The sequence below is a fragment of the Mauremys reevesii genome, linkage group 18 (assembly GCF_016161935.1).
Source record: "Mauremys reevesii isolate NIE-2019 linkage group 18, ASM1616193v1, whole genome shotgun sequence".
NCBI lineage: Eukaryota > Metazoa > Chordata > Testudines > Geoemydidae > Mauremys > Mauremys reevesii.
In genome coordinates, this window is record NC_052640.1 from 9,725,880 (window position 1) to 9,751,538 (window position 25,659).

Genomic DNA, 25,659 nt, shown 5'->3' on the forward strand with positions numbered 1-25,659 from the left:
TGTCCACATACCATAGTAATGAAGGGCCTATAACTGTGGGTAATAGTAAGATGCATGTAATAATTGATCCTTTCTTGCTTAAATATCTTCTTATGTGCAACTTTTCTCAAGGGAAAGTAGGAAGATAGGGTAAAATATAAACACAGTGGCAGACATCCTGAATTCCTTGCTCCCTTTGGATTGGTATGGCAAGTTTTCACCTGCTCCTCACTGAATTAAATGGCTTTTACTTCATTAGAAATTTGCATCAGAACTAAGTGAGGAATTTAGGATTTGGGCTATTCTAAAGAAGCGGCGTATACAAAGCAGTCTCCATTGTGTATAAGCAGAAATATGGCTTACTATGCCAATCCATAAATATAGGAGGAACTTATATACTTATCCATATGAGACGGAGAATCATAATTTAATCTATGGTGCATGCCACTTTCAATAGGGGCAGTCAATTTTCCAGATGAAAATCTGTTCTCTGGCTAGGTATATGCTCATGACTAATGTACTGTATGGAGCCTGTGAGCAGCAGAATGCTAATAGGAAGACTGTTGGTGGAATGAACGGCAGAAAAGCCTATAATCTCAGCAAATGAAAGGAATATATTCAACTTAAAGTCAAATAATAGAGTGAGCACAAGGCCTGCATAGCGTCCGAGAGTCTAACAAGAGCATTTATTCTGTCTCATTATGCACCCGGAAAATAATTATCCTCTCCTGGAAGGTCTCAGCTATTTACATGAGACGCGTTGCTTCAGCGTGCATCAATGGGAAACGCATGGCGAGAGCCTCCCACAGCAAGCTGAAACTATCCTTCTGCTGTTTAAATCAGGGTTTGCCTACTATGAGAGCACCCTATTTTCATGAGGCTCCCAGGGACCCAGCCTTAGTCCAGCTTATACTTCAGCGTAAACTAAGCAATAGAATTCAAAACACCCTGTTTCACCCAGCAATTATCCCTACTGAACATCACCAAGACTAAACCCTGTGGAGAATCATAGGAACTTTGAAGGGGTTTAGGGCCAAATGTAATAAGAGTTTTACATAAAGAAGGTGATGGATCTAAATTCCAGTCTGTGGTGGCTGAGAGTTATTTGCTCAGAACCTGCTTGGGGCATAACTACAAGGGGACACCAGAAAAGTTCAGTTGAATTAACTAAAAGTGTCAATTTAAAGTGTATTAGTTAAAGTGCATTCAACCCTTATGTGGGAAGGGAGGGGGGTCCACCTGACCAAGAGGGGAAGAGCATCTTCATGCACTGGCTCACCAACCTAGCGAGAAGGGATTTAAACTAGGTTCAAAGGAGGCAGGTGACAAACGTTTGACCTTAACAAAAGGCTGAGTGTTGGCGCGGAGGGGGGATGGGACATGGAAATTACAGTAGGGTCACAGGAGAAACAAGAAGGAAACCATTGGGAGAATCTGTCTATTCACAAATGCAAGGAGTATGGAGAATAAAACAGGAAGAACTGGAAGTATTAGTACATAATTACTTAATTGGCATCACAGACTGACTTGGTGGGATAAGGCTCATGACTGGAATATTGGTATAGACAGGAAGGCCAGGCTTGGAAAAAGGGAGATGTTGCAATATACAGCAAGAACATATGCACTTTTCCTGAGGTCCAGAAGGAGGTGGGTGTATTAACAGGAGTGTTGTATGTCAGACGTAGGAGGTAATTGCCTTGCTTTACTCACTGGTGGTGAGGCCTTAGCTAGAGCACTGTGGCCCTCTCTGGGCACCACACTTTAGGAAACGTGGATAAATTGGAGAGAGTCTAGAGGAGAGCGACAAAAATGACAAAAGGTTTAGAACACCTGACCTGTGAGGAAAGGTTAAAAAAACTGGGCATGTTGAATCTTGAGAAAAAAAGACGGGGGGGAAAGTCTTCAACTATGTTAAGGGCTGTTATAAAGAGGACGGTGATCAATTGTTCTCCATGTCCACTGAAGGTTGGCCAAGAAGTAATGGGCTTAATCTGCATCAAAGGAGATTTAGGTTAGTTATTAGGAAAAACTTGCTAACTATGAGGGTAGTTAAGCTCTGGAATAAGTTTCCAAGGGAGGTTGTGGAATCCCCATCATTAGAGGTTTTTAAGAACAGGTTGAACAAACACCTGTCAGGGATGGTCTATGTTTACTTGGTCCTGCCTCAGCGTAGGAGACTGGCCTTTATGACGTACATTTCTATGATTCTATGTGTACACTTTCATTCAGAATAAAGTAGCTTTTAAAAGCGAAGTAGCCTTCCAATGTGAATTAAGCTGAAGTGAACTAAGGCCACATTACTTCTGCATCAGATCATCCACACAGAGGTTCAACATGCTTTAAGTAATTCCCTTTAAATGAATTCCTTTTAGTGAATTCAGCTTAACTTCCCGTGTAGAGAGTTTGAACGGTAGATTTTATTTTCAGCATCCGTGAAGATACCACATCATATTTCTTGATGAAAAACAATGGGTTGAATGTGTGTAGCAGATTTGTGTGGCTTCCAGAAATCAAGGTCTAATGGTGTAAAGTTTCCTATTTGAAAAAGTCAGATTTTTCTGCATCTAGTAGTGTTGCAAAAATGCCTTAAAAAGGTAAATTTTCTTTTTTATGGGCATTTCAGATTCAAATACCAGCTAAACTAAATTCACTGCTTCTCTTTTTCTGTTAAAAAAAACCTTAGCAACTGGCTTGAGAACCTGCATGCCTAGTTGCAAATTAAAATTAAAATGGACAAGCTTAAACCACTTGTAGAACAGCTCTATAATAGAAAAGCAGACGGATCGCTGATTATATCATTGCTAGCAGGCACCATTATAACAGGGTTGTTTTAACTCTACCCTCTAGCAAGGATTTTATCTGTCTGAAATGTAAATGAAATGGAATTCTGGCAACCTTGGTGCAGTCCAGACAAGCAAAAATCTTCTGAATACATTTGTAAAGGAGCAAGAAATATGGATAAGCAGAATTCTGAAAGATATTCAAAGCACAAGGCTCACTAACCTTAGAGGTAACCAGGAAAAAAAAGGGAATATGAAGCAGTAGCTTGCATTTAAGAGGACACATCTTAAAATGAGCTCAAGGAAGGATTTTAGGCCTACTAAGATCACTAACAAGATGTTAAGGCTCAATGAGGACCATGTAATGTGATGGATTTCAAACACTTTGTTGGGTCCAAGAAGGCAAAGTATTGAAAAGCTCTGTCTTATTAACTGAATCAGGGAGTTGTGGCTTTGAAGTGGAAATGGATATCATTTGTTTAAAAACACCCTTGAATTAAAGAAGGACAACTTGAATTGGCATCTGGCAATGGAAACTTGCAAAGCATGTTCTGAAATTGCCGGCACATCAGTTTCCACCTTTGCACCAACGTTACATCAGGGCGTGGGCTTAGGCTCAGACATTCTAAGATCTAAAGTACTCTCAAAACTTTTCTAACATTCTACATGTTTGTGCAACAGAAAAGTTTGAAAGTACTAAGAAATGTGGGCTTGTATGTAGAAATATTAAGATGACAACAACAGTGGGCTATATTACAAAACCTTTCCCAGGGAGATGAACCCTGGTGATCCCATGCCTGGAGAGGTCTGGAGACTGCAGTGAGGGCAAATAATGGGAGTGATCTCTACTCACTGGTAGCACAGCTCCTGGGGGAGTCATTCTGCTCTGCAGGCACTAGTGCTTGTTGGGGTAGCATTGTCTCCCAGGGGGATGCCTGTGAGCTCTAGAAAGCAGCATGTTGCAGGTAGCAGCTTCTCATTGGCTTCACCTCCTGTGGCCAAGAACATAAGCTCTTCTGACCTGTTGCAGGGCTGACCTCAGGGAGTTGGAGTGGCTTCCATAGACCGCAGGTAATAGAGGGAGCATGACATGCGACTTCCTGTCATCTGCACAAAACTGACCAATCTGTCTCCCCCAGCTCACATTTCTGTGGAGCGAGCAGAATGGAGCTGGCTGATTCCCCCATCCCCACCCGCCTGATTCCCCCATCCCCACCCTACCCATTTTGAATGGAAACTGAATATATTTTCCCTGTGAACAATTCTAGTCATCTGTGGGTTCAGTCAGCAGACTAAACTTTAATAGCGGCAACACACAGGTGGGTCAGACAGAGTCAGACATTTTGTATGTGAAAATAATAAGGAAAACACAAATCTATAAGCACCCATTTTAAAATTGAATTGAAGGGGACTTCTACATGGCAATCAGAGGTGTGACAGCAGCACATGTAGTTTTGATCTGGCTAGCTCGAATAACAATAGCAGTGAAGCTGAGACAGCATGGGCTAGCCGCTCAGGAACATACCCAGGGTCCGGGCCCATTGCTTAGTATTGATAGAACAAATCTGAATATGGCAACAAAGACAGAGATGGGATGTTCAGTGAGAACCAACAGGAGACCATCTGCCTTAACTAGAAAGGGTTGGTCTAAGAATGAGAACTCTCTGAAAGTTCATCCCTTTCTTAGCTATATCTGCCCAGCTCAATGAATGGGTGTGGGGACAGGTTCTTTTATAGTATTTTACAGCCTCCAACGCCTTGAACTGGCTGGGGCAGTTTAGCTCTGCTCCCATCACATTTGTTTTGCTTGACTGGGACCCATCAGCTGATGGAGGCCAGATTTCATTTTGTGATGGCAGAGGTCAGGACTCGTGGTTCTGGAACAGAAAAGCCTCTAAATAAAATAAAAGTTTTAGATATTAGATATTAATTTAGATAAAAGATATTAATTGCATCAGAGTAGTAAAAGATTGATTGTTTCTCTTTTCTCTAAATGAGAAACAGGCCAGATTTGGGTTTTGCAAAACCTCAGTTTTTGATCTTGCAAAATCCCATCATGGCGGATTCAGATCTGGGTTACATTGCGTCTCATTTTATGGGGTCAGATTATTGAAAAAAAAGAAAATTCCTAGACTAAACTCAAAGAGGGGGCAGATTTTCCTAAGAGCTCAGCAACCAACAGCTCCTGTCGAGGAACTGAAATAACTGGTCAGATTTTCCAAAGAGCTCTTTAAGATGAGAGTTCTGAAGTGGGTGCTGAGAGTTCTGAAAATCTGCCCATTTATGTTGGTGCCTGAATGGGAATAGCTGGCCCTAGTTGTGGGCTTAGAGCAATTTTGAAAATCTGCCTTGGATATCTGTTTATTTCTGCTGGCATGAAATAAATTTCTGTGCATAGGATTTGCACTGCTTTTTGCATGGTCCTGCTGTAAGTCATTCTTCAATATCCCTTTGTTAAAATATAATATGCCACATTCTTCCTGAGTGTAAATGCCATTGGTTTCAGTGAAGTAACTATTCAATGATATTAGAGAAATTTAGTCAATGATATTAGGCAGACAAGGGGGGCGGGGAGAGGTAATATCTTTTATTGGCGCAACTTGTGCTGGTGAACGAGACAAGCTTATAAAGAGGAGGGTGATAAATTAATCTCCTTAACCACCGAGGATGGGACAAGAAGTAATGGCTTTAAATTGCAGCAAAGGAGATTTAGATTACACATTAGGAAAAAACTTCCTAACTGTGAAGGTAGTTGAGCACTCGAACATATTACCTAGGGAGATTGTGGAATCTCTGTCATTGGAGGTTTTTTAGAGCAGGTTAGACAAACACCTGTCAGAGATGGTCTAGATAATACTCAGTCCTGCCTCACTGCAGAGGATTGGACTAGGTAACCTATCGAGGTCCCTTCCAGTCCTACATTTTTATGATTCTATGAAACTTCCCTAAGATTAACTTTCTCATGTGAACAGTTGCTGCATTGCTCACGTGGATGTGTTATTCATTTGTCGGTAGGAGTGGAGCTGGTTTGCAGGATCACACAGGGGAGGAGAGGTGTCTATGAGACAATCTTTCTAATGGAGATGTAGCTCATAATGTGAAAAAATTCAAGAATCCCTGCAGACTTTTCCTTTCTGTGAAGATTTCTACATGGAGCTCTTCTTCCAGCCTGATGTTACCAAGATATTACCTCATCTGCCTTGTCTCTCTAATAACCTGGGACCAACCTGGCTACAACAACACTATTCAATGATGTACACTCTGGACACGTTGATGCGTACATCAGTACACTGATTTACAGAACACCAGGATTTTCCCGGTTCTAGCACGCCGAAGGATGTGGATTTTTTAGAGTCTTTTTCAACTTATTGGTTGCTAACTTTGTTGTAAGACCACTTACAACAACAATTGTGTTTTATAATAGCTTTTTCATAACTTGTGTATTTCAAAGAGATAAAAGAACATAGCAAATACAAAAATACTTCCCCAAGCCCCAGGAAAAATAAGAGGATTCTTCCCCATCCCAGCTTTAGAAATGGTTACAAAAAAAGGAGTGAAATCAAATATTTCTAGGCAACAAATTCCACAGCAGGAGGGCATAATGAGAGAAAGTGTGACCACCCAGTGCTTAATAGCTGACTTTCAAGACAACAAAAATGGTTCAATTAGAGAATCTGTGTGCTTGTCCTAGGGTGTAAAGTGAATCAATGAAAAAACAGTGTTTAAAGCATGGAAAATGTTGCTCTGTGTATGAACAGCAGTATTCATGTACAAGTCATTGTGATACTTTGTAGAAAGCCAATAGGAACCTTTAACTGCATAGCTGCAATTATTACAGTATGTGGGGAGATAATTAGAAAATTATAAAGCAGGTGTCTCTAATGGTCCTATTGAGCATAGCTGTGAGTGATGGCACAGCCAGCCAGGAGCCTCATACTGCTATTTGCACATCATATGATGTTAGGTATTAATTGATATGCTGATTACCTATGGAAGTGTTGGGTTCTGTTTATCTGAACTCCTGCATGGTGTTGCATTGAATTATACCTGTCCAGTTCCCCAAATGAACAGGATTATATTTAAGATTAAATAGTAATGTTGTATGTCTTATATTCACATGGCTCTGTGAGCTGGAGAGGTGGCTAAAGGAGGAGCATGATCTAAGCAGGGGTCCCTGAATGTATTGTACCTTCGCAGTACATGAGCAAAGAGACTGCCATGAAGGTGCTGCAGAACGGGTCACGCTTAAGAAGTGGCAGCTGCCACCCCTGTTATGCAGATGTAGCCTCCACTTCCCCCAAGGCCGATCTGCAACCGTCAGCATGCACGGGGGGGGGGTACCGTACCTCCTACTGTCAAACTTTTCATGATGTTTTTCTTAGTCACCTTGAGGATTTGAGCATTTGATGAAAAAATAGAACAGGTTCTAGACTCACTGGATCTTCAGCAATGATGCAAATGCCTTAAAGGGTCAGAGAGGTTCAATTTGGAAAAGTATCCAAAAATCTGACGACGATTCTCTGCTGGCCACAACGGAGTGTGGCTTCTAACTGGGACATTATAAAACAGCTGTGCAAAATTGTCATTCAAGTTTTCCAGCTGAGGCATCAAAATCCATTTTCTCACCCCTCACCAGGCTGGGAGATGATAATGAAAAGACTAATATATTGACTTGCTAATCGGGTGGAAGTTTTGAAGGCTGTAATGTGATCCTGAGAATTAAGGATAATAAATACCCATCCATTTACAGGCCTACCCGTGACAGTGATGATGAAGAGGATGATGAGAGGAAGGGCAGAGGCTGCACCCTTCAGTACCAGCACGCCATGGTGCGAGTCCTCACACAGTTTGTAGCAGAGTCTTCCGATTTTGGAGGCCAGCTGACCTATATGCTGGGCTCTGAGTGGCAGTTTGACATCACGGATCTCGTGACCGATTTCATGAAGGTGGAAGAGCCTAAGATTGCTAAATTACAGGACGGACGGGTACTAGTTGGTCGTGATCATGGGATAACCACAGTTCAGGTAACAGCTCAAAATATACCTATATAGAATTTGGGGTGAGAGCAGTTGATTACTGGCTATAATATAAAAGGCTGTTATGTCTGAGGCAAACATTAATTTAACAGAGAAGTCTGAATAGGTTTCACTTTTGTTTCCAGTCATTTTCATTGCTTGATTCTTAATTACAGCAGCACAATGCAGTTTGGGACAGTTTTTCAAAGGTATTTATGTACCTAAAGCTGCAGATAGGCGGCTAATGGGATTTTCAAACGCACCTAAGCAGGTTAGGCACGTAACTTCTTTGAAAATGCCACCTGACAACTATCTTTAGCTGTAGATGCTTAAATACCTTTGAAAATGTGGCATTTTGTGTTTACAAAATGATAGCGGGAACTTAAAATTATTGATATTTAATTAAAAAATCAGGAACTGTTTCTTTCTGTATTGGCTTACAAAACCTCCCTTTATATCCTTGTATACAAAATCTATATTTTGGACCTAAAATAAAAGGACAGTAACATTTTGGGCATGAACCAACACTCAGTGAATAGAAAGACTCCCAATGACTTCATAGGCAGTGGAATAAACATCCCTGGGCTAGATTTCCAAAGGTATTTAGCCATCAACTGGGATTTAGAAGAGCACCTAAGCAGGTTAGGTAACTAACTCCCATTGGGTATTTAGTGCCTAATTCACTTAGGCACATTTGCCAATCCCAATAGCATATTTAAGCACCTAAACACCTTTGGCAATCTGGACCTCTGTCTTTTTAAAGAGATCGGCCCAGCTGAGCTCTTACAGGTATTATATTCTGAGGCCAGAAGACTCTGAATTTCTCGTCTGTCAAATTACAGTATCAGTATTATTCAATAGCCAGCAGTGTAATTATATTAATTGGAGATTTTACAGAAATTGTAAATGAACTATATATTTTTTTTAAAAAATCAAATACATTCAGTTTAGTTCATTAATCTCCATTCTGTACCATGCTGCCCAGGGATGAGGCTGTAATTTAAAAATAATGACATGTTTAATAAAACTATTTTTGGTATATATAGTAATTAAATGGCAAATGGATATAATGTTTTGGGAAACATCAATTATACCTTATAATGAAGGCAACAAACACAGAACTGAATTGAAAATCTAGTTACTCTGTTTTATAACATTGAGTCGCTTGTTGCTTAAAACAAGAAGGCATACTTGCTTTTTGAAGGTGCTGTCGCCTCTCTCTGATTCCATCTTGGCTGAGAAGACCGTGATCGTGCTAGATGACCGCGTAACAATCACAGATCTAGGGGTACAACTAGTAGCGGGCTTGTCCCTGTCTTTACAAATAAGCAAAGGAAATAAGAGAGCTATTGTTGCCACAGCATCTGCTTGTGATATTCTTCATACCCCAAAACAGGTATGGTCCAAAATAGTATTGATAATTATAATTAATTGGTTTGTTAACTGTGTTTTGTAGGATGCCAGGCAAAAGCCTCCTGTATAGCTATGCAGCGTGTATATGCCTGTTTGAAAAGCAGGACGTCTCATGCAGCTTAAGACACAGTTCCCCATTGTAGCTTACTCACTGCTGGCCTACTTCCACCCAAAGACACTTACCACATGTGTAACAGATTGGCCATGCACCTAATCCAAGATTCCTAGCAATGCATGTTGCTCATGGCAGCTGGCTGAGCATACACCTCCTTCCAGAGGACCACACCCCATTGGGGAAGAGGAGTGTGTCATTGTAGTGGGTATGTGTACTTCCCAAGGTACTCCAGTGTGCTATGGAAGGATCCTGGCTACCTAGCTAGGGGCAAGATTCCCATCCCTATACCTTGTTCCCTCTTGATTTGGACCAGTATAGCCAAGGGAGGGTGTTAGCTCAACGTGACCATCTCACTGATTTGCATGGCTGAAATCTTCTCTGAGGGTTTTGAGACCTTCTATGGGTTCAACCCCTGCAGCCCTTAGACAGACTAAGTAGTATGGTATTTGCATGATCCGGATGAGATGGATGAGATTCAGCCACCCTTCTTTGGGCTCACTTTATTCTGTAAGCAGTACCGAGAGTGAAAATGAAACGATGAAATGAGTAGGGTCTATAACTCAGTGTGAGACAGAGTGGTAGAATCTGGTCCTGCAGAAGCAGGTAAGATTTCTCCCCATTAATCAAAGGAGTTATGTTTTGATAGTGAGGTAGGTCATGTGCAACTATGTTTGTAGCATGATTAATACTGCTGTGAAAAACATTGAGTTTGATTAAACGATCCTCCCAGTGTAAGCAGCAGCACATTTTCGTAAGTGTTTCTGTGGTGTCCAAAAGGAACTACAATCCTTTCTATACCTTTCACATACCATTGCATAGTTAGAAACACTCTGATTGAAAATGGGAAATATTTCATTCAAATCGGTTTCACAATGCATTCTGTTTAAATAAACTGAGCATGAACACCACACCTAGAATGTATACAAGTGCATTTTATTACACATAAGGTTAAAGCCAAGGAGCATTTTCAAAATGTCCCTTGTTATATGACATTTTTCTAAATTTATTAAAAATCATGATTTTGGAAATCTGATTATTTTCAACAATGGGCTTTGATGTTGAAAAGTGACTTCTCACTTCATACCCAGAAATAACTGTGGGCATGGTTTTGCAAGCACATTTTATTAGCGTGCACCTGCAAATAAGATGAATATCTAAATGGAACAGAGCACACAAAACCAGAAGCTGAGTTGAAGCATTTTTGTAAAAAACAAACAAACAAAAAACAACCACCATAAACAAAGCTACACAGTATATTTATTTCACTGGTGTCAAGTAAGTGTAAGCTCTCAAAACCCAAGAACATGGTGCCTTAACTTTCAAACTATTATTTCTCTCCTTTCCCTCTTCTAGGAAGCCATAGTCAGTGCTTGGATTTTGTTCAGTGATGGCTCTGTGACACCTTTAGATATTTATGACGCCAAGGATTTTTCTGTCACGGTCACTTCGCTGGATGAGATGGTGGTATCTTCCCAGCAAAACCTTCAGTCCAAGTGGCCTCTGGTAGTTGCAGAGGGTGATGGGCAAGGACCCCTGATTAAAATTGAAATGATGATCAGTGAACCTTGCCAGAAGACAAAGCGAAAGAGCATTCTGGCTGTTGGGAAAGGAAATGTCAAAGTGAAATTTGGTCAGAAAGATTCTGACCACAAAGGAAGGACCAACAACGTTGATGATGTAGATAGAGAGTTTAACCACCATCTGAACAATGCTATAGAGAACACGGCAGAACAGGAGAGGACAGTGCAAGAATGGGCCAAACATGGGACCTTCGTCAATCATGAAGACAATGCTAACAAAAGCACAACTTCCAAATCTCCCATTGATCAGAAAAAGGCTCATGAGGATGGCCTCCAAAATAACCCAACTGCTTTCACCAGTTTTCCTACCCAAGTGGAGGTACCAGGACAAAATAATCCCAATGACCTTGCATTGACTTCTAGAGGGTTAACTGATTTGGAGATTGGCATGTATGCCCTGCTGTGTGTTTTCTGCCTAGCAATTTTGGTCTTCTTAATTAACTGCGTGGCATTTGCTTGGAAGTATAGACACAAAAGGTTTGCTGTGAGTGAGCAAGGCAACATCCCACATTCTCATGACTGGGTCTGGCTTGGAAACGAGATTGAACTCTTGGAAAACCCCGTTGACATTTCGCTTCCCTCAGAGGAGTGCACTACCATGATTGACAGAGGGATGCAGTTTGAAGAAAACAATTTTCTCCTTAATGGGAGCTCGCAGAAGACTTTCCATAACCAGATCCTCAGATCTTGTGAGTATGCTTGTGAGAAAGAAGTTAAAAGTGAACCTATAAATCCTTCCGGTCCAAAACGGAAGCGGGTCAAGTTCACTTCCTATACCACGATACTGCCAGAGGATGGAGGTCCTTACACCAATTCAATTCTATTTGACAGTGACGATAATATTAAATGGGTATGTCAAGATATGAATCTTGGCGATTCCAAGGAACTTAGAGACTATATGGAAAGACTGCAAGACAATATGTAAAATACTTTCTTATGTTTGTATTCACCTTTATGCCTTCTGTTTTATGGATAGTGGAGCAGTCAGTCCAGTCAGCAATAGGAGGTTACAAAGGAATCTAACTTTTGGAGGTTCCAAGACAATAACTGCACATCATCGAGCGGGTACAAGAGGCTGGCTGAGTTAATCCTGTTTCACTATAAACCAGGATGTGGCCCTGAAACAGCTACATGTAGGTGTTGGAGGTGTCGCACATGATGACTGTTTTCATATACTGCCTGGTACTAGCTAAATGCTAATACAATTGTGCTCAGACTCAGAGGAGACTACGTTTGTTTGTCAACTCATGATAAACAGTGATTCAGAAAACAAGGGATTTTTTGGTTGATTTTTCTTTGTAAAGCACAGTGGATATTTCTTGCGTACAGCCTGAGACTAGGCTTACTTTAAAAGAGATCTGAATGAATCTGTCCAATTTTATTTGCCTGTGAGCAATGCAGCCAAGTAGTCTCATTATATTTTACAGATACAAACACCCACATGTGGTTAATTTCTTATCTGTATTGTTTATGAAGATGGTTTGATTTAGGGAACATTAAATATTTTCTTTAGAGATTATTATTTTTTTTTTGGTTGTACCAAAGTGTTCCACAGTATATTTACAGTTATTCAGGTTTTCTATTCATGTGCATCAGCTCTAAAGGATACCTCTTCATCACTGATTATCTTTGTCCTTCCCATGCAAATCTTTAATATTTGAAATGTAGAAACAAATTAGAAATCTCACACTGGAAAAGGGTTGTATCTTTTTACAGGGAACTGTATATACAACAATAAACCCTGGAAAATAAAAATCAAGAAGCAGCCCTGGGTTTATTTTTGTCATTGACAATATGAAAAATAACTTAAAACAAAGCAGGACACACTTTAAAGCAAAATTCCTCCAATGAAACAACACTTATGGAAATTCTTTGTGGGCAACACATGCTGTTTTCATGATAAATGCAAACGTAGTATTGAAATGGACTGAATAGGAAGCAAATTGCCTGAGAAATAAGCAAAGACCTGAAACTGGTATTACACTGTACTATATATATACTGATGCTGCAGTTTAGCAGTACACAGACATCCATCTACAATGGCCCTGTCTAAAAGCCATCTCTAATCATATGTCTGGTACAGAGAAAACCTTTACAACAAGCTCCATAACAAAAGAAAATACCAGACACACTTATATAATGGCTATTCCCAAACTTGACAGGAATGCTGGAGATTCAAAGCTTCCATTCCACAAACATTATATGCATTTTTACATTGAAATACGATTGAAGGGTGTTGAAAATTGTAGCAAAGAAACCTTTTTGCATGAAATGTCTAAGAGAAGCAAAACAGTACATTGGGCCCATCCATGAGAAAATGTAATTGACACCTGATCCAAAGGCAACTGCCTCACCTCCCCCCACTCTCCCAAAATAATGAACATAATGGCACTTTAGTGTGAGTTCAGACGTACCACATATCTTAGTAAATTAACGCTCAAGATATTTAACGTATAGTCTCTCCTTTTCCAATTGAGCAAGGATTGCTAGAGAAGTCTTGATTGCTATTGTGAACCTGATTAATAAAACCAGAAAATCTTTATAAAATTCAGCTCCTCCAGATTTTTCTGTATTTGGCTAACGCATAAGTAGTTACCCACTCAGTTCAGCAAACTGCTTAGAGTCCATCCAGATTCAGCAAAGTACTTAAGCATATTCTTAAGTCCCATTGATCCCAAAGTGACTTAAGTATTTTGCTGATTCAGGACCAGTATGTTAATGTCACACCAGAGTCAGAAGCCACACTGTTTATACTGAAAGTCTTCCCTCTAAGAACAAGCCTTGAAAAGAGCAAAATGGTAATTTTTGTGTGTTTCGCATTAAAAGTTATGTAGCCGTGAGACCAGGATCACTAAAAGTAGAGTGCACACATTCCCACGCTGGTGTTTCATTGTGTGCACATATAAAATGAATGATGAAGTGGAAAAATACAGAGCATATAAGAGGAATTTATAGTCTAGCATGGCTGTTAGCTGAGCTGACAAAGAATTTCACTTAGGCCAACCCACTCTTTAGTCCAGGATCTGTTTGGTTTTGGAGCCTTGATCTTTGTACTATGCAGGAGTCACACACAGCAAGTCCGCCTAGACATCGTCAGTTACAAAATACAAACAGTTAAAAAGATAAGTAAAAGAACTACAGTTGTTAACAAAAACTCAGTAAACAAAAACAAAACAATGGGAACCAGAATTTAGCCTGCCACACCAATACATAGAATCTGGCAAAGATGGAAAATGCTCTGGAACTACAAAAATATGTTATAGTTAAACTTTATAAGATCTAACATGCTACATGAAAGTTCAGAAATAGAAAGTGACAATAAATAAAAATGCACAAGGCCAAAGAATAAAAAAAACAAGGACAACAAAAACTGAGAAAATGAGAATGTCCAAAGTGTCCCCTCAGTTGCAGTGGTGTAAATGCAGAGCGACACCATTAAAAGCAGCGGAGTCACTCTGGATCTACACCGGTGTTAAAAAGTACCGCTCCTGTGAAATGAACATTATTTGTAGATCAAGCGAAAGAACATCAAATAAATATTTCTAAGGCTAATTATTAACCAAAGGAAGGAATGACATTTGGAGGCAGATTATATATCATCAAGAAACTTCAAATGACTAAAACCTACCTGGGTCTCTCTCAAAATCCTCTAATAATAACTAGATTGCTATGTCCACAACTATTAAGCCTCAGTAGCTGCAGAGATAAGAAACTCCTATGGCTCCATACAGAATAAACAACTCATATTTGTGATGCATACTGTTCTACATAAAGAAAAGGAAATATGTTGCATAGAGGGTGTTTTTGTCACACCCCCCACCCCTTCCCTGCAAACCATCCATACAAGGGAAGATTAACTGAATATGTTGATTCTTAGCAACTTTAGAATTGTAAAATGCCAAACTCTCAGCTACTGTAAATCATTGAGTGGTTAGCTCCACCAGCTGAAGATCTGGCCCATGGAGAATACTGAAGAAAGAATTCATTTCCAACTGTGCAGAACTATTATATTTCATTTGGACATTATAGACTAGCTCCATATGGCTTGTCTATGCACACTTCCTGATTTAAATACAAATTTGGGAAAACAGGTCCCCCTACTCCTCTTGATGTAGAATGATACAGCTTCATAATGGTGCCAGCTGCTGTTCCTTAGCTCTTATTGAGGAACGTAGAAGAAAATCTTCCAGCCATAATGATTCAGTAGAAATAGTATATTATATAATGGGATACAATCTGTATTTCAAGGTGGAGTGCATCATGAATGGGATACCAAATATTCATAGACGATATGCTCCTTTCTGAAATACATATTGTATACACTACATTGAAATACACTGACTAGTCTATAGTGAAATGCATAAGCTAACTACTGAATCTACAACACTGAATATGTATATTCATCATGCCCAAAATATTTATACAGTATGGTAAGTCTTAGATGTATAACATAATGAAACCTGTACAAAATAAACTGTAAATTAAGACAATGACAGATGACTTTTATAATTGTGTAATTTGTATACTGATTAAGTTATTCAAGCCTCAGTTTACATCATTAAATGTGCCATTTTTTAAAGTTGGTCATTTTCTATAGGACAGAGTTCAGAAATAAGACTTCACTCTCCAGCAAGGAAGCACTTGAGTGACATTGTGAAACCTGTGAACTCTAACATAGAAATAAACAGATTGCTCATGTGATTCTTCAGTTCGACTCTACTATTTTAATCACACAAAAATGAAGGTGATGGGCCACGGGTGTGTGTGGTGTGATAGGCTCGGGAGTTGCATGCACTATATTGGCAAACCAAGAACATGTGGGGTTTCACTCCCTGGGCACCCACTGCCCACATCGGGGTGGATTTTCAGGCTTTGATACAAATGTTTCATAAAGTCCTATGTATGATATGCCAGTCCAGCCCATTGTTTCCATACTGAGTCACTGGGAAAATGGTAGTGATCATTTGCAGGGGATAAAATGCAAAGGATCTGTAAATGGTGCACATCATCCAACGTTCCACAGTTTTAGTAAGAACACTCCTATAGTTGTGTGAAATATGCTTGTAGTTTTGGGAAGTGGGTTTAAGATTAACCCCCTTGCCTGTGCATTTCCCAATGCAAATTGTGGGCTAGATTCTTATTGCTACTATGCTGGTGTGACTCTAGAATAATTATTTTATGTATTTATAGGATTCCTGGGGTGCACGTGAGGATGGTATCTGAGCATCTCCTATTAATTATCCTCACAACACACTATTGAGGTGGATTATTAGCCTCATTTTAGAGATGGGGACCTGAGACAGATGGCTTATGTGACTTGCCCAAAGTCCAAAACATAATGCAGCTCTCCTGTAGCCCAGTATGCTACCTTTAAGCACAAAACCATCCTGGCTCCCCTAGTCAATACAGGAACTGAAATCAGAGTTACATATATGTCCAAGCCTTCTCTCACTGATCTCAATAGGAACAGATTTGGGTCCCCAATGCACAAAGTGGCAGCCACCAATGCCAAAGAGTCAACTGTGTTTGCCCTAATAGGATCCATTACTATTGCTTTCTTTATTAAAAACACCTTTATTTCTAATTTAATGGCATTTATCTGATAGTGAACAGGTGCCTGGGCTGTAAGCTGGGATCATCAAAGAGGCCGGATGCTGAATTTTAATAGATTTTGGGCACATAACTCCCATAAACCACATTGAAAATCGCAGCAGTAGTAAAGGAGAAATTTTCAGAAGTGACATATTGTCCTGAATGGTATTGATGGGGAATGACTTTGGCTCTGACATCGAGTGGCGTCTTCCTAAACCAGGAGACTCCAGGGAGATAAATCATGTTGTCAGGTTCTACTCAGTGCAAGTTAGTGTATCAGAACATGGACCTTTATACATAGAAAAAATTCTTGTGTCTAACTCCAGAATCTACAGTTACGTTGCCCATAAACAGCCCTACAATCAAATGATAAAAATCAACCTACCTCTCCAATGTACCTACCAAAGACTATCTTTATGGGATGCCTTAATGACATGATGGAGATAGCAGGAGAAGCGTGACTCCATGACCCAGTAGGTCCCTTTCAGTCCTATGTACCAATGAAAAAAATTACATGGATCAATAAACAACTGGATGACAAGTACGGTACAATTAGGGCCTGGTTTTCAGCTGAAGGTGTGTGTCAACCCTCCCCTGCGGCTTTGGAGTTTGACAGCAGAAAGTTCTGCAGGAGGATATTTGTCAGCAGTTCAATGGGACAAATCGTGAAGCCCTGACACAGCTGAAATTCCTGAAATTACCAGGAGTTGTGACCAAGACAGGACTGAACGAGTCTGTTGTATAGGAAAAAGGATAGATAATTACTGATCAGCTCTGAGGCCTGAATAGCTTGATGTGTCTTCATATTACACAAAACCCAAACCCTGCTATTTTCAATCAGTAGCACCGTCTAGCCTGCAGCAAATAGTGGTGCTTTGAGTCTATGTAAGGGTGACATATCGTGTTATATAATATTGATGAAAGTTTGCATTTTTGCTTTGTGACAATGAAGTGGCAATTTGCAAAACTAAACATTTTTGTAAATTTCTGGGTGCCCAAGACGTTATATTACCTTTTTAACTCAAAATGTACATTTTTATCCATAGAGTCCATTTGGCACCATACCATAATTTTTAATGATTGTAGGCAAAATAATTGAGTTGTCTTGTTCATACACGGGGGCAGTTTAGTTAAAACTTAAAGGGAGGGAAATGATTGTCTGTGAGAATCATCCAATTGTCTAGTGTTACCCACCCTTGGGCCATATATGGATGACGTTGTAGGTACAGAGCACAGGCATTCTAGTTACATGTCTGCCTTTCCAATAGCATGTATCGGCATTTCAGAACTTATTACATCTGATCCATGCTAGGTCACACGCTGTAGTCGTTAGTCACATAATGAGCCAAACGCTGAATGGGACTCTCAATGGGAATTTGATCTTGTAGAACCTGAGTAAGGAGCTCAAGTTGAAGTCAGTAATGGCCACGTTTGACCCTGCAGATTAGAACAATGCCAAGCAGGGTAGCATACTCAAGGCCATAAAAACATTGTTGGTCCTAGAACCACATTTTTTCAACCGATGGGGCTAGTTTATATATTATATATAAAATAAAAACTGTTCTCTGTATGGTTGAAATCCTGATCTGACTGAAGTAAAAGGCAAAATTCCTACTGACTTTATAAGGGCCTAGATTTCATTCTTTTAGTATACGTTGTCCCTAAACATGCTGAAACTTGGGTTACTTCCTGTGCTCAGGTACCATGGTGATGAGTGCTACAGAAAACCCGCGATAGAGAGGTAGGGTGAAATATTGCCCCCACTGAGATCAATGGGAGATTTGTCATTGACTTCAATGGGGCCAAAATCTTTTTTACCCATAAAGTATACTCTGTTCATTCCCTTTTAGCCAATAACTGACCCCTAGGCAACAGCAGCACTCACATTAGTTGAGGGTTGATTCTGAATGCCCCTGAGGCAATATCTGAAGTTTATTTATACACACACAGTGCTTATAGTATTAACATGTTCAAGTGCACGCTACTCCTGTAGCCGCTCATTGGCTAACTGCATTTCAATACACTGGGCACTACTTTTATTTTACAGTGTTTGCATGTTGTAGAGTGAAACTGCTGCTTTTGCCTTTTTAGTTTAATGGCCATTTAGACTGACAAAAATAATGAAAACAAATCCATTAAAATGCACATTGCAAACTGTACTCGAAAGGTGCTCCACGCCGTGCAGTTTGCATACGTCATTAACACAGAGTGTGTACAGGTCTAGCCCAAAGCTTCCCACTTAACCATCCCTTATTCCCACCTAAGTCCTCAGCGTAGTACTGAAGTGGACCTCAGGAGTGCCTAGATCTTGTACTGAATTTCACCCCCTGCGAATAAATTACTTGAAAGGGTGAGGGGTGGTGGTGAGGCAGGAATTTGTTAATTTTTTTAAAGCATGTTGAGATTCCAAAATGAACAACACTTGTGATAAGTGCAAGGTGACATTATTAGCCATTATGAATCAACACGTTTTTAAAATATTCAAAAATGTATAACAGCTACTGTATAAACAGATGCCATTTAATGCATCATAGGCTATAAATGAACCTTTAATTTCAGAGATAAAATATTCCGCCTTCAATGGCAAATTAATGTTGACAGCATGCTTTATTTTATTTCCAATAGATGGTTTAACAGTGTGTTTTATTTCCACAATTTAATTCCATTTTGGCATACAGTGAAAGGCCAGAGCCAAAATCCAGTTGATGGTGGTGGTGGTTTTGCCGGGGATGGAATGAAAAAGAGAAATCGTATTTGTCTGATTTTAGTTATGACCTTGTTAGCTTCTCCCCTTGGATTTTTGTGACTTGGGTGAAGGTGCCTATATTAATGTCAGCTATTGTCAACCAGGCTAGTTTCTATGCCTCTGTTTGTAGAGGTATGTCCACTGTGTGATGTATGTGTTATAGGTGGTTTAAGGACATGATATGCAGCGTATTCCACAGCATGATTAACATCTTTCTAATAGCATCACCTCTGACTGGAACAGCGGGAGATAAAATGTGTTAGGTGACATCCTCTGATGCTGAAAATCCCCCAGTAACTCATATTTTTATAGGCAGACTATAGGGCTCCTTTCCTGGAGAAGCTTACCGAAGGCAGGGAGGGTTATAGGCTGTAGATGCGGTTAGGCAGGAGTACCAACGCTACAGACTTGATCCAAACCCACAGAAATTAATGGGAATCCTTCCATTGGCTTCAGTGCCCTTTGGATTAGAACCTAAGTCGAACAGATCACCTAGCACGCTGCCATTATTAACGGGATGGGCACAGGATGTGCAGGGCCAGATTCTGCCACCTTTATTCACCTTGAGTAATGCCTTACTCCAGGAATAGTCTGACTGGTTTTGATACTGAGTGAGCTATTACTAAAGGGTGGCAGACTTTGCGCCATAGGAAAACGGAAGCAGAGAGGAACCACACCTGTGAAATGTTTGCCCACTCCACCCTCCAGTTCTTCAACCCCACGCCACGTCTTCCCATGTGACAAAGGAGGAGCAGGGAAGAGTCAGGGAACAGCAACTCTGCAGCTTTTCCAGTGTCTGCACAGCCCCAACAACAGAAGAGCAGCATTAAATAACCCTCTGGGGTCACTGGTCCACACTGGAGATGTCCCAAAAAAACAGCCTCACTCTCGGGGCCACTGGCCACATGGCTAAGGGACTTGCCGGGCTGCCTCTGCTCACAGGGTACCAGCAAGTGGTCTCTCTGGATACCCAGCCTACGAGGTCACTCTGGTCTCCATCCATTCCCCTTTTCCACATTTGTGGACCAGGTGCATGTGCAGCCACTCCAGGCGGACGTGACTTTGGGGTGCAATGTTATTTGTATAATATATCTTCTGAGTGGCAATGACATGCTCCATGCTGTGCAGACATGCAGGAAGATTTTCTCTGTACCCTCAGGGGCTTCCTTTCCCAGGCCTTCACACTACAGGGGAGAACATAGGCTCCAGGGCCATTGAGTCACCTTGAAAGTTCACCTGCCATTTTGGTCTCGTTTTCACATGCAAGTAGTTTTGGACTCAAGTCTTGTTATATGAAAACTTACTCAGCCAGAGGGCATTCTCAAAGTACGTTACATTCAAAGCTTCCTACAAAAATCAAGGGTTTGCACACATATCTGGATAAGAGACTTGGGACTAATGGCCCATCTAGTCTGGTTTCCTCTCACTGGCACTAGCCGATACCAGAGGATTCACTGAATGATGAAACGCCCCAGAATAGACAATTATGCACTAACATACACAACTTTGCCCACCAATTTGACAAAAGCCAGGTTGCCACCAGCTCTGGGAAAATAGGGGCTATGAGTCAGCAGAGCAGATTCTGTTATTTTTTTTTAAATCATTTTAATAAGGTAAAAAAACCACAGTGAGATGAAAGTACCCATTTCATTTACAGGCATGACTTCTGGCGATTTCAGGACACCAATGCGCACACAATGAGAAAGCTCTATTCAGCGCATTAGCTTGAGGGAACAAATAGTGTGCACAACGCATACATTTGGAGCTGAATTTGTATTTCAGCAGAGTTTGAGCTGGGTTTTGATTTGGCTCGAGGGAGTGGGTGGCTTAAGGCTGCAGTGTGGATTTGAACTTTGAGGGTGTTGCTCTTTGTTGTTATTTCAATTTAGCAAACGCCTTATCACCAGCAAATCAAGCCAGGATTAATGTTGATTCCAGGCATTTAGTGCTTGTGCCAGTAGATGCTGGGAGCATAATTAAGGGATTTTTTTCAGTCACTATTCAGCAGAAGGGGTGCTGCTGCATGCCTATAGATAAGGTTTATGAGCTGTCCTGATTTTTAAGGGCCAGCCGTGATTTGGAAAGAGTTCAGCTCAGTCTCACCCTAGTTCCATTCTCACTAGCCATGCATGGTATGTTGAAAAAAGGTTGGCAGACCACCTGCTAACAACAGGGATATAATGAGACACTTTGGGACTGCCTGTGCTGTCAGGCTGAAAACCGTGCGACTGCACCACCTGCTGGCTCACATTTGAAGCGCAACAGGAGTCAAGGCTTCTACAGGGATCTAGCTGTAAGGTCACCTGCCATTCAAGCAAGAGGAGGGAATACAGATCTACCAGAGCCCCTGGAAAGCAATTGTGCCAGCATATTAAAAAAAAAAAACCCCTCTCTGGTAAACCCAGAAGTGTTACGTGCCTGAGAGAGGGTTTTACACTTAGATAACAGAAGGTGTTTTACTCAGACTTTTCTCAACAAGCCTAAGTTTAATATAATACTACACCAGTGGTGTTGGAACACTTTTAATAGTGGGGGGTGCTGAAAGCGAGCCCCCTTACCCACCCACCCTGCGCTGGGCACAAGGCCATCAGCTGGGACCCCAGGTGGGGGCAGGGTGGGTGCGGGGCTGGGAGCCCGCGTGTGGGGGCGGGAGCAGAGCTCTGCATAAAACCTGGGGGTGCTGCAGCACCCCCCGCACCCATGGTTCCCGCGCCTATACCCTAAACCCACTGTCTCATCTTTAAGACAACTGAATCCATTTAAAACTAAGCTTGATTTTTAAAAAGGCCAACTGCTGGTGGCTGAACTTTGTGGCTTTGTCCTCACCCACAACTGAAATAGTGTTTTCCAAGGCAAAGAAAGATTCAATTGAGGAGTGTATGGTACATTCTGCAGGTATCTGACTGTGCCCTCTTTTGCTACTATATCTGATTATTTAGTTGCTTATATCATGAATATTTTTTTAAAATGAGATCTACCCAATTTATGACTCAGGTGTTTTGGGTATAGTATGTGCTGAACAATGTATGAAGGAAATTTTTAATCTGTAAATATTATCCATATTGTATCTGTAGATCTGTATTGTAAACCGACCAGATTAACGGACTTGATTAAAATCAACACTCCATCATTAACAGTTCATAAAAGTGCACGAATGCTGCCTTCTGACTAAATTTTCTGTCATTTTAAAATGTTAGAATTTCAAGATTACTTCATGCAAGTACTCTGAGCCTCTCAACACATAACTTGGAAAGGCTTTTAAGATGAATAAGCATTTACCTGTTTTAACAGGCTGGTTTCCCAATACATTGGCAAAACATTGTCTGTTTTTTTAAAACCCCCTCTGTCTTCAAGTTGCCAGACTGGGGGGAGAAGGGCAAGAAGGGGGGGGGGGAACACAATCACGCATACATACACGCACGCACACACCCACGCCCCTTAGCTGCAGAAACTAACTAAGTTCCCCAGCTGATGTAAATCGGCATTGCATCTTTGACTTGAATGGAGCAATGTCAGGTTACATTAGTTGAGCATCTGCCTCTGTATGATCTATAAACATCTACCCCCCACCCTCACTGCTCAGGCCTTCTGGTGACCTCACACATAGTACAGGGACATGAGTATCTTCTGAGATGAGTCAGCAAACTTTAATGAAGAAATATTTAGCAGTATGGTTTGCCTGACCCACAGTAGCTCAGCTGAGCTGAGAGCTGTGTGTAGAATAGAGGTGACGTGTGATGAGAAGACAGGAAAAAGGCATTCCAGTAAGCTCTTTTTAAATGGTTTTCTGCTGACCATGATCCTTGCTTGGATGCATGGAGTTTCCTCATCACTACTCAAGATAGATGGATGGACAGCGACAGGGTCACAGATTCCAGAGGCAGATTCTTTGAGCTGAAAGTAAATCCCCGCCCCCCCAGGGCCAGACCTGCTCTCAGTTACTCCTATGTAACTCCACTGAATTCTTCTAGCAATACAAAGATATTAAGTTCTTTGAGCAAAAATAGGACACAAAAAGCACATTGGCAAGATATACTGTAATGCAAAACCCAGAGGGACTGAATACAAAGGAACCATTCATGCCTAGCGCTGCACAGAGAGCCAGAGGTTTGCTCAGTTCACCTTACCTGCATATTTTACAGTTCCAAAGAACCAGCAGTAAATATGGTCAGCCAGGCTATGGGATTCTGCTATGAAAGTAAAGTGCATGGGGCTTGTGCTAGCCCCTGCTCACTAGTACACTCTATAGTATGGGTTCAAGTTGGATATTGAACCTAGTTACAGCTCAGGCCTAGAATTAATGACATCTAAATGCATTACAGCCGCAGGTACAGAGTATCTCGGGAGGAGAATGACGGACACTTTTAATTAGTCCTGGGAAGAAGTGTTTTCTGACATCATTCCTGGAAATACCTTCCACAGAGGACTAATCCAGTGCGGGAATCGCAGTTATGCTGCTACTCTAGGCATGGCACAGCAGAGCCGGGTGACACCTGAGGGCTCCACAGTACAGTAGGTTGTATTCCAGTAACAGCAGCATGTAATCCAGAAGTGAGACACCAAGCAGCTGTCTGTATAGAGTGAAAGGAGAAGGCCAGATGCTAGATTAAAAATGTTTCTTGTTCTTTCTGTCTCAAGGCTCAGTTGGTTAAAGTTCTGTAAATGTCTTAATCCCCGCAAAATGATGTGCTTTTTACAGACGCCATTTCTGCCTGTTTTTTGATCTTCCTTAATACAGGTGCAACAGATTGAACTTCTCTAGGTCCCCTTCCCCGGAAGCAAAAATGTTTCCACAGGGGAAGGATACGCTCAGACAACCCTCCAAGTATACAAAGGGTGGAGGGAAAAAAAAATCAGGGAAACAATAGGCTGCAAATGCTGTGCAGAACCATTAACACGCCTGGATTCACTGATTTCAATGGAGCTATGACAATTCCTACTAGGCATGGATCCTAAATGGCCTCTGGCCTGTGTTGAAACTACACCCTAGTTTTTGGTGGGACAAGGTGTGGGCTTTCACCCTTGACCTTTAGTGGTGGGCCGCACAGGCCGGGGGGCGTTGGAGACACACTGGTGAGACAGCTTGTTCTGTAGCTGCCTGCATTGCACTTGGTCTTTGAATAAGAAGCCATGTAAGAGGCCCAGATCAATGGGAATTAGGTACCCAAACCCCTTTGACGGTCTGGGCCTAAACCCCACCCCTTTCCACTGCATTTGGCTCCAGGCTGGCTTAGGCATGGAACTTGCCGGCTCCTGAGAATCCCTCTCTTAGGCCTGGGCTACACTAGCTGAGGGGCGAGGGGGAAGGTTCGAACTAAGATACGCAACTTCAGGTCGACGTATCTTACTTCGACTTACCTGGCTGCCCTCATGGCAGCGAGTCGATCACCGCGGCTCCCTCGTTGACTCCGCTTACTCCTCCTGCTGAGGTGGAGTATGGTAGTCGATTAGCGGATCGATTTATCACGTCCAGACGACACGCAATAAATCAATCCCCGATACATCGAACACCATATAGTATAGACGTACCCTTAGGCTGTGAACCCCACTAGGAATTAGGCATTGCAATGCCTGAGTTCCTTTGTGAAGCTAGCCCTTTGGTGCTTTTGAAAAATCCCACTAGGCACTTATCTACTTTTTTAGACATCTAAAAACCTGGCCCTTAAGCATATTGGAGCCTAAATCTTATTGAAAAATCAATGGGGTTGGGGGTGGGGGGTCCTAAGTTCCAAAGCCACTCAGGCCCAGCTTTTAAAGGTATTGGTGCACTCAGTATTGCAATGCCTAAGTGATTTAGGGGCCTAAATCTTATTTTCAAAAGAAATCTAGGCATCTAGCAGCCTTAATCCCATCAACAGTCAATGACATTTAGGCTCCTAAGTGCCTAAACCATTATGAAAACAATGCTCCTAAACCAGTTAGGTGCTACAACACTGAGCACAGCAATACCAAAATACTTTTAAAAATCTGGGCCTAAGTGACTTAGGGGCCTATGCCTCACAAAGTAAATGCAATCTGGGCTCCTAAATTATGTAGGCGCTTTTGAACATTTTACCCAACGGTCGTGACACCAGAAGTAACATTAGGAACACAAAGCTGGGTGTCTGTCACTCAGACAGGTAACTTTACAGATAACTGAATTTCCCCAGGCTTTTTAGATACTGAGCAGTGCCAGCTTTATCCTCCTTGCTGCAGGGAAAAAAACCCAAAACCCTTTTGGTGCTCAAGTGCACGTCTCCAGCTAGGTGAATTAGAACACACATGCTCTTATCATTTCTATTGTCGTCACAATTTAGTGACCCAGTAAATCCGAACCAGTTCATTGAACAGACGAGCGAAATGGAAAAAACAAAACCAAAATTAGTAAAAAACATGCAGGGGCAACAGCTTTTTAGTTTCCACTCCCATCTCATCTGATGTCTTCGATTCGTTACAAAAC

The 25,659-nt window shown here is 41.3% G+C and overlaps 1 protein-coding gene across 4 annotated transcripts in view; it reads left to right on the forward strand.

Moving 5' to 3' along the window:
• Positions 1-15,532, forward strand: part of TMEM132B (transmembrane protein 132B) — a 341,030-nt gene extending 325,498 nt beyond the window's left edge. For all 4 annotated transcript variants that reach the window (XM_039505631.1, XM_039505630.1, XM_039505632.1 and 1 more), the window contains 3 exons: positions 7,510-7,783; positions 8,979-9,170; positions 10,656-15,532. In XM_039505631.1, the coding sequence (XP_039361565.1) occupies positions 7,510-7,783; positions 8,979-9,170; positions 10,656-11,807 (1,618 nt within the window). In that variant the 3' untranslated portion in view covers positions 11,808-15,532. The remainder of the gene's footprint in view (positions 1-7,509; positions 7,784-8,978; positions 9,171-10,655) is intronic.
• The last annotated feature ends 10,127 nt before the right edge of the window (positions 15,533-25,659 follow it).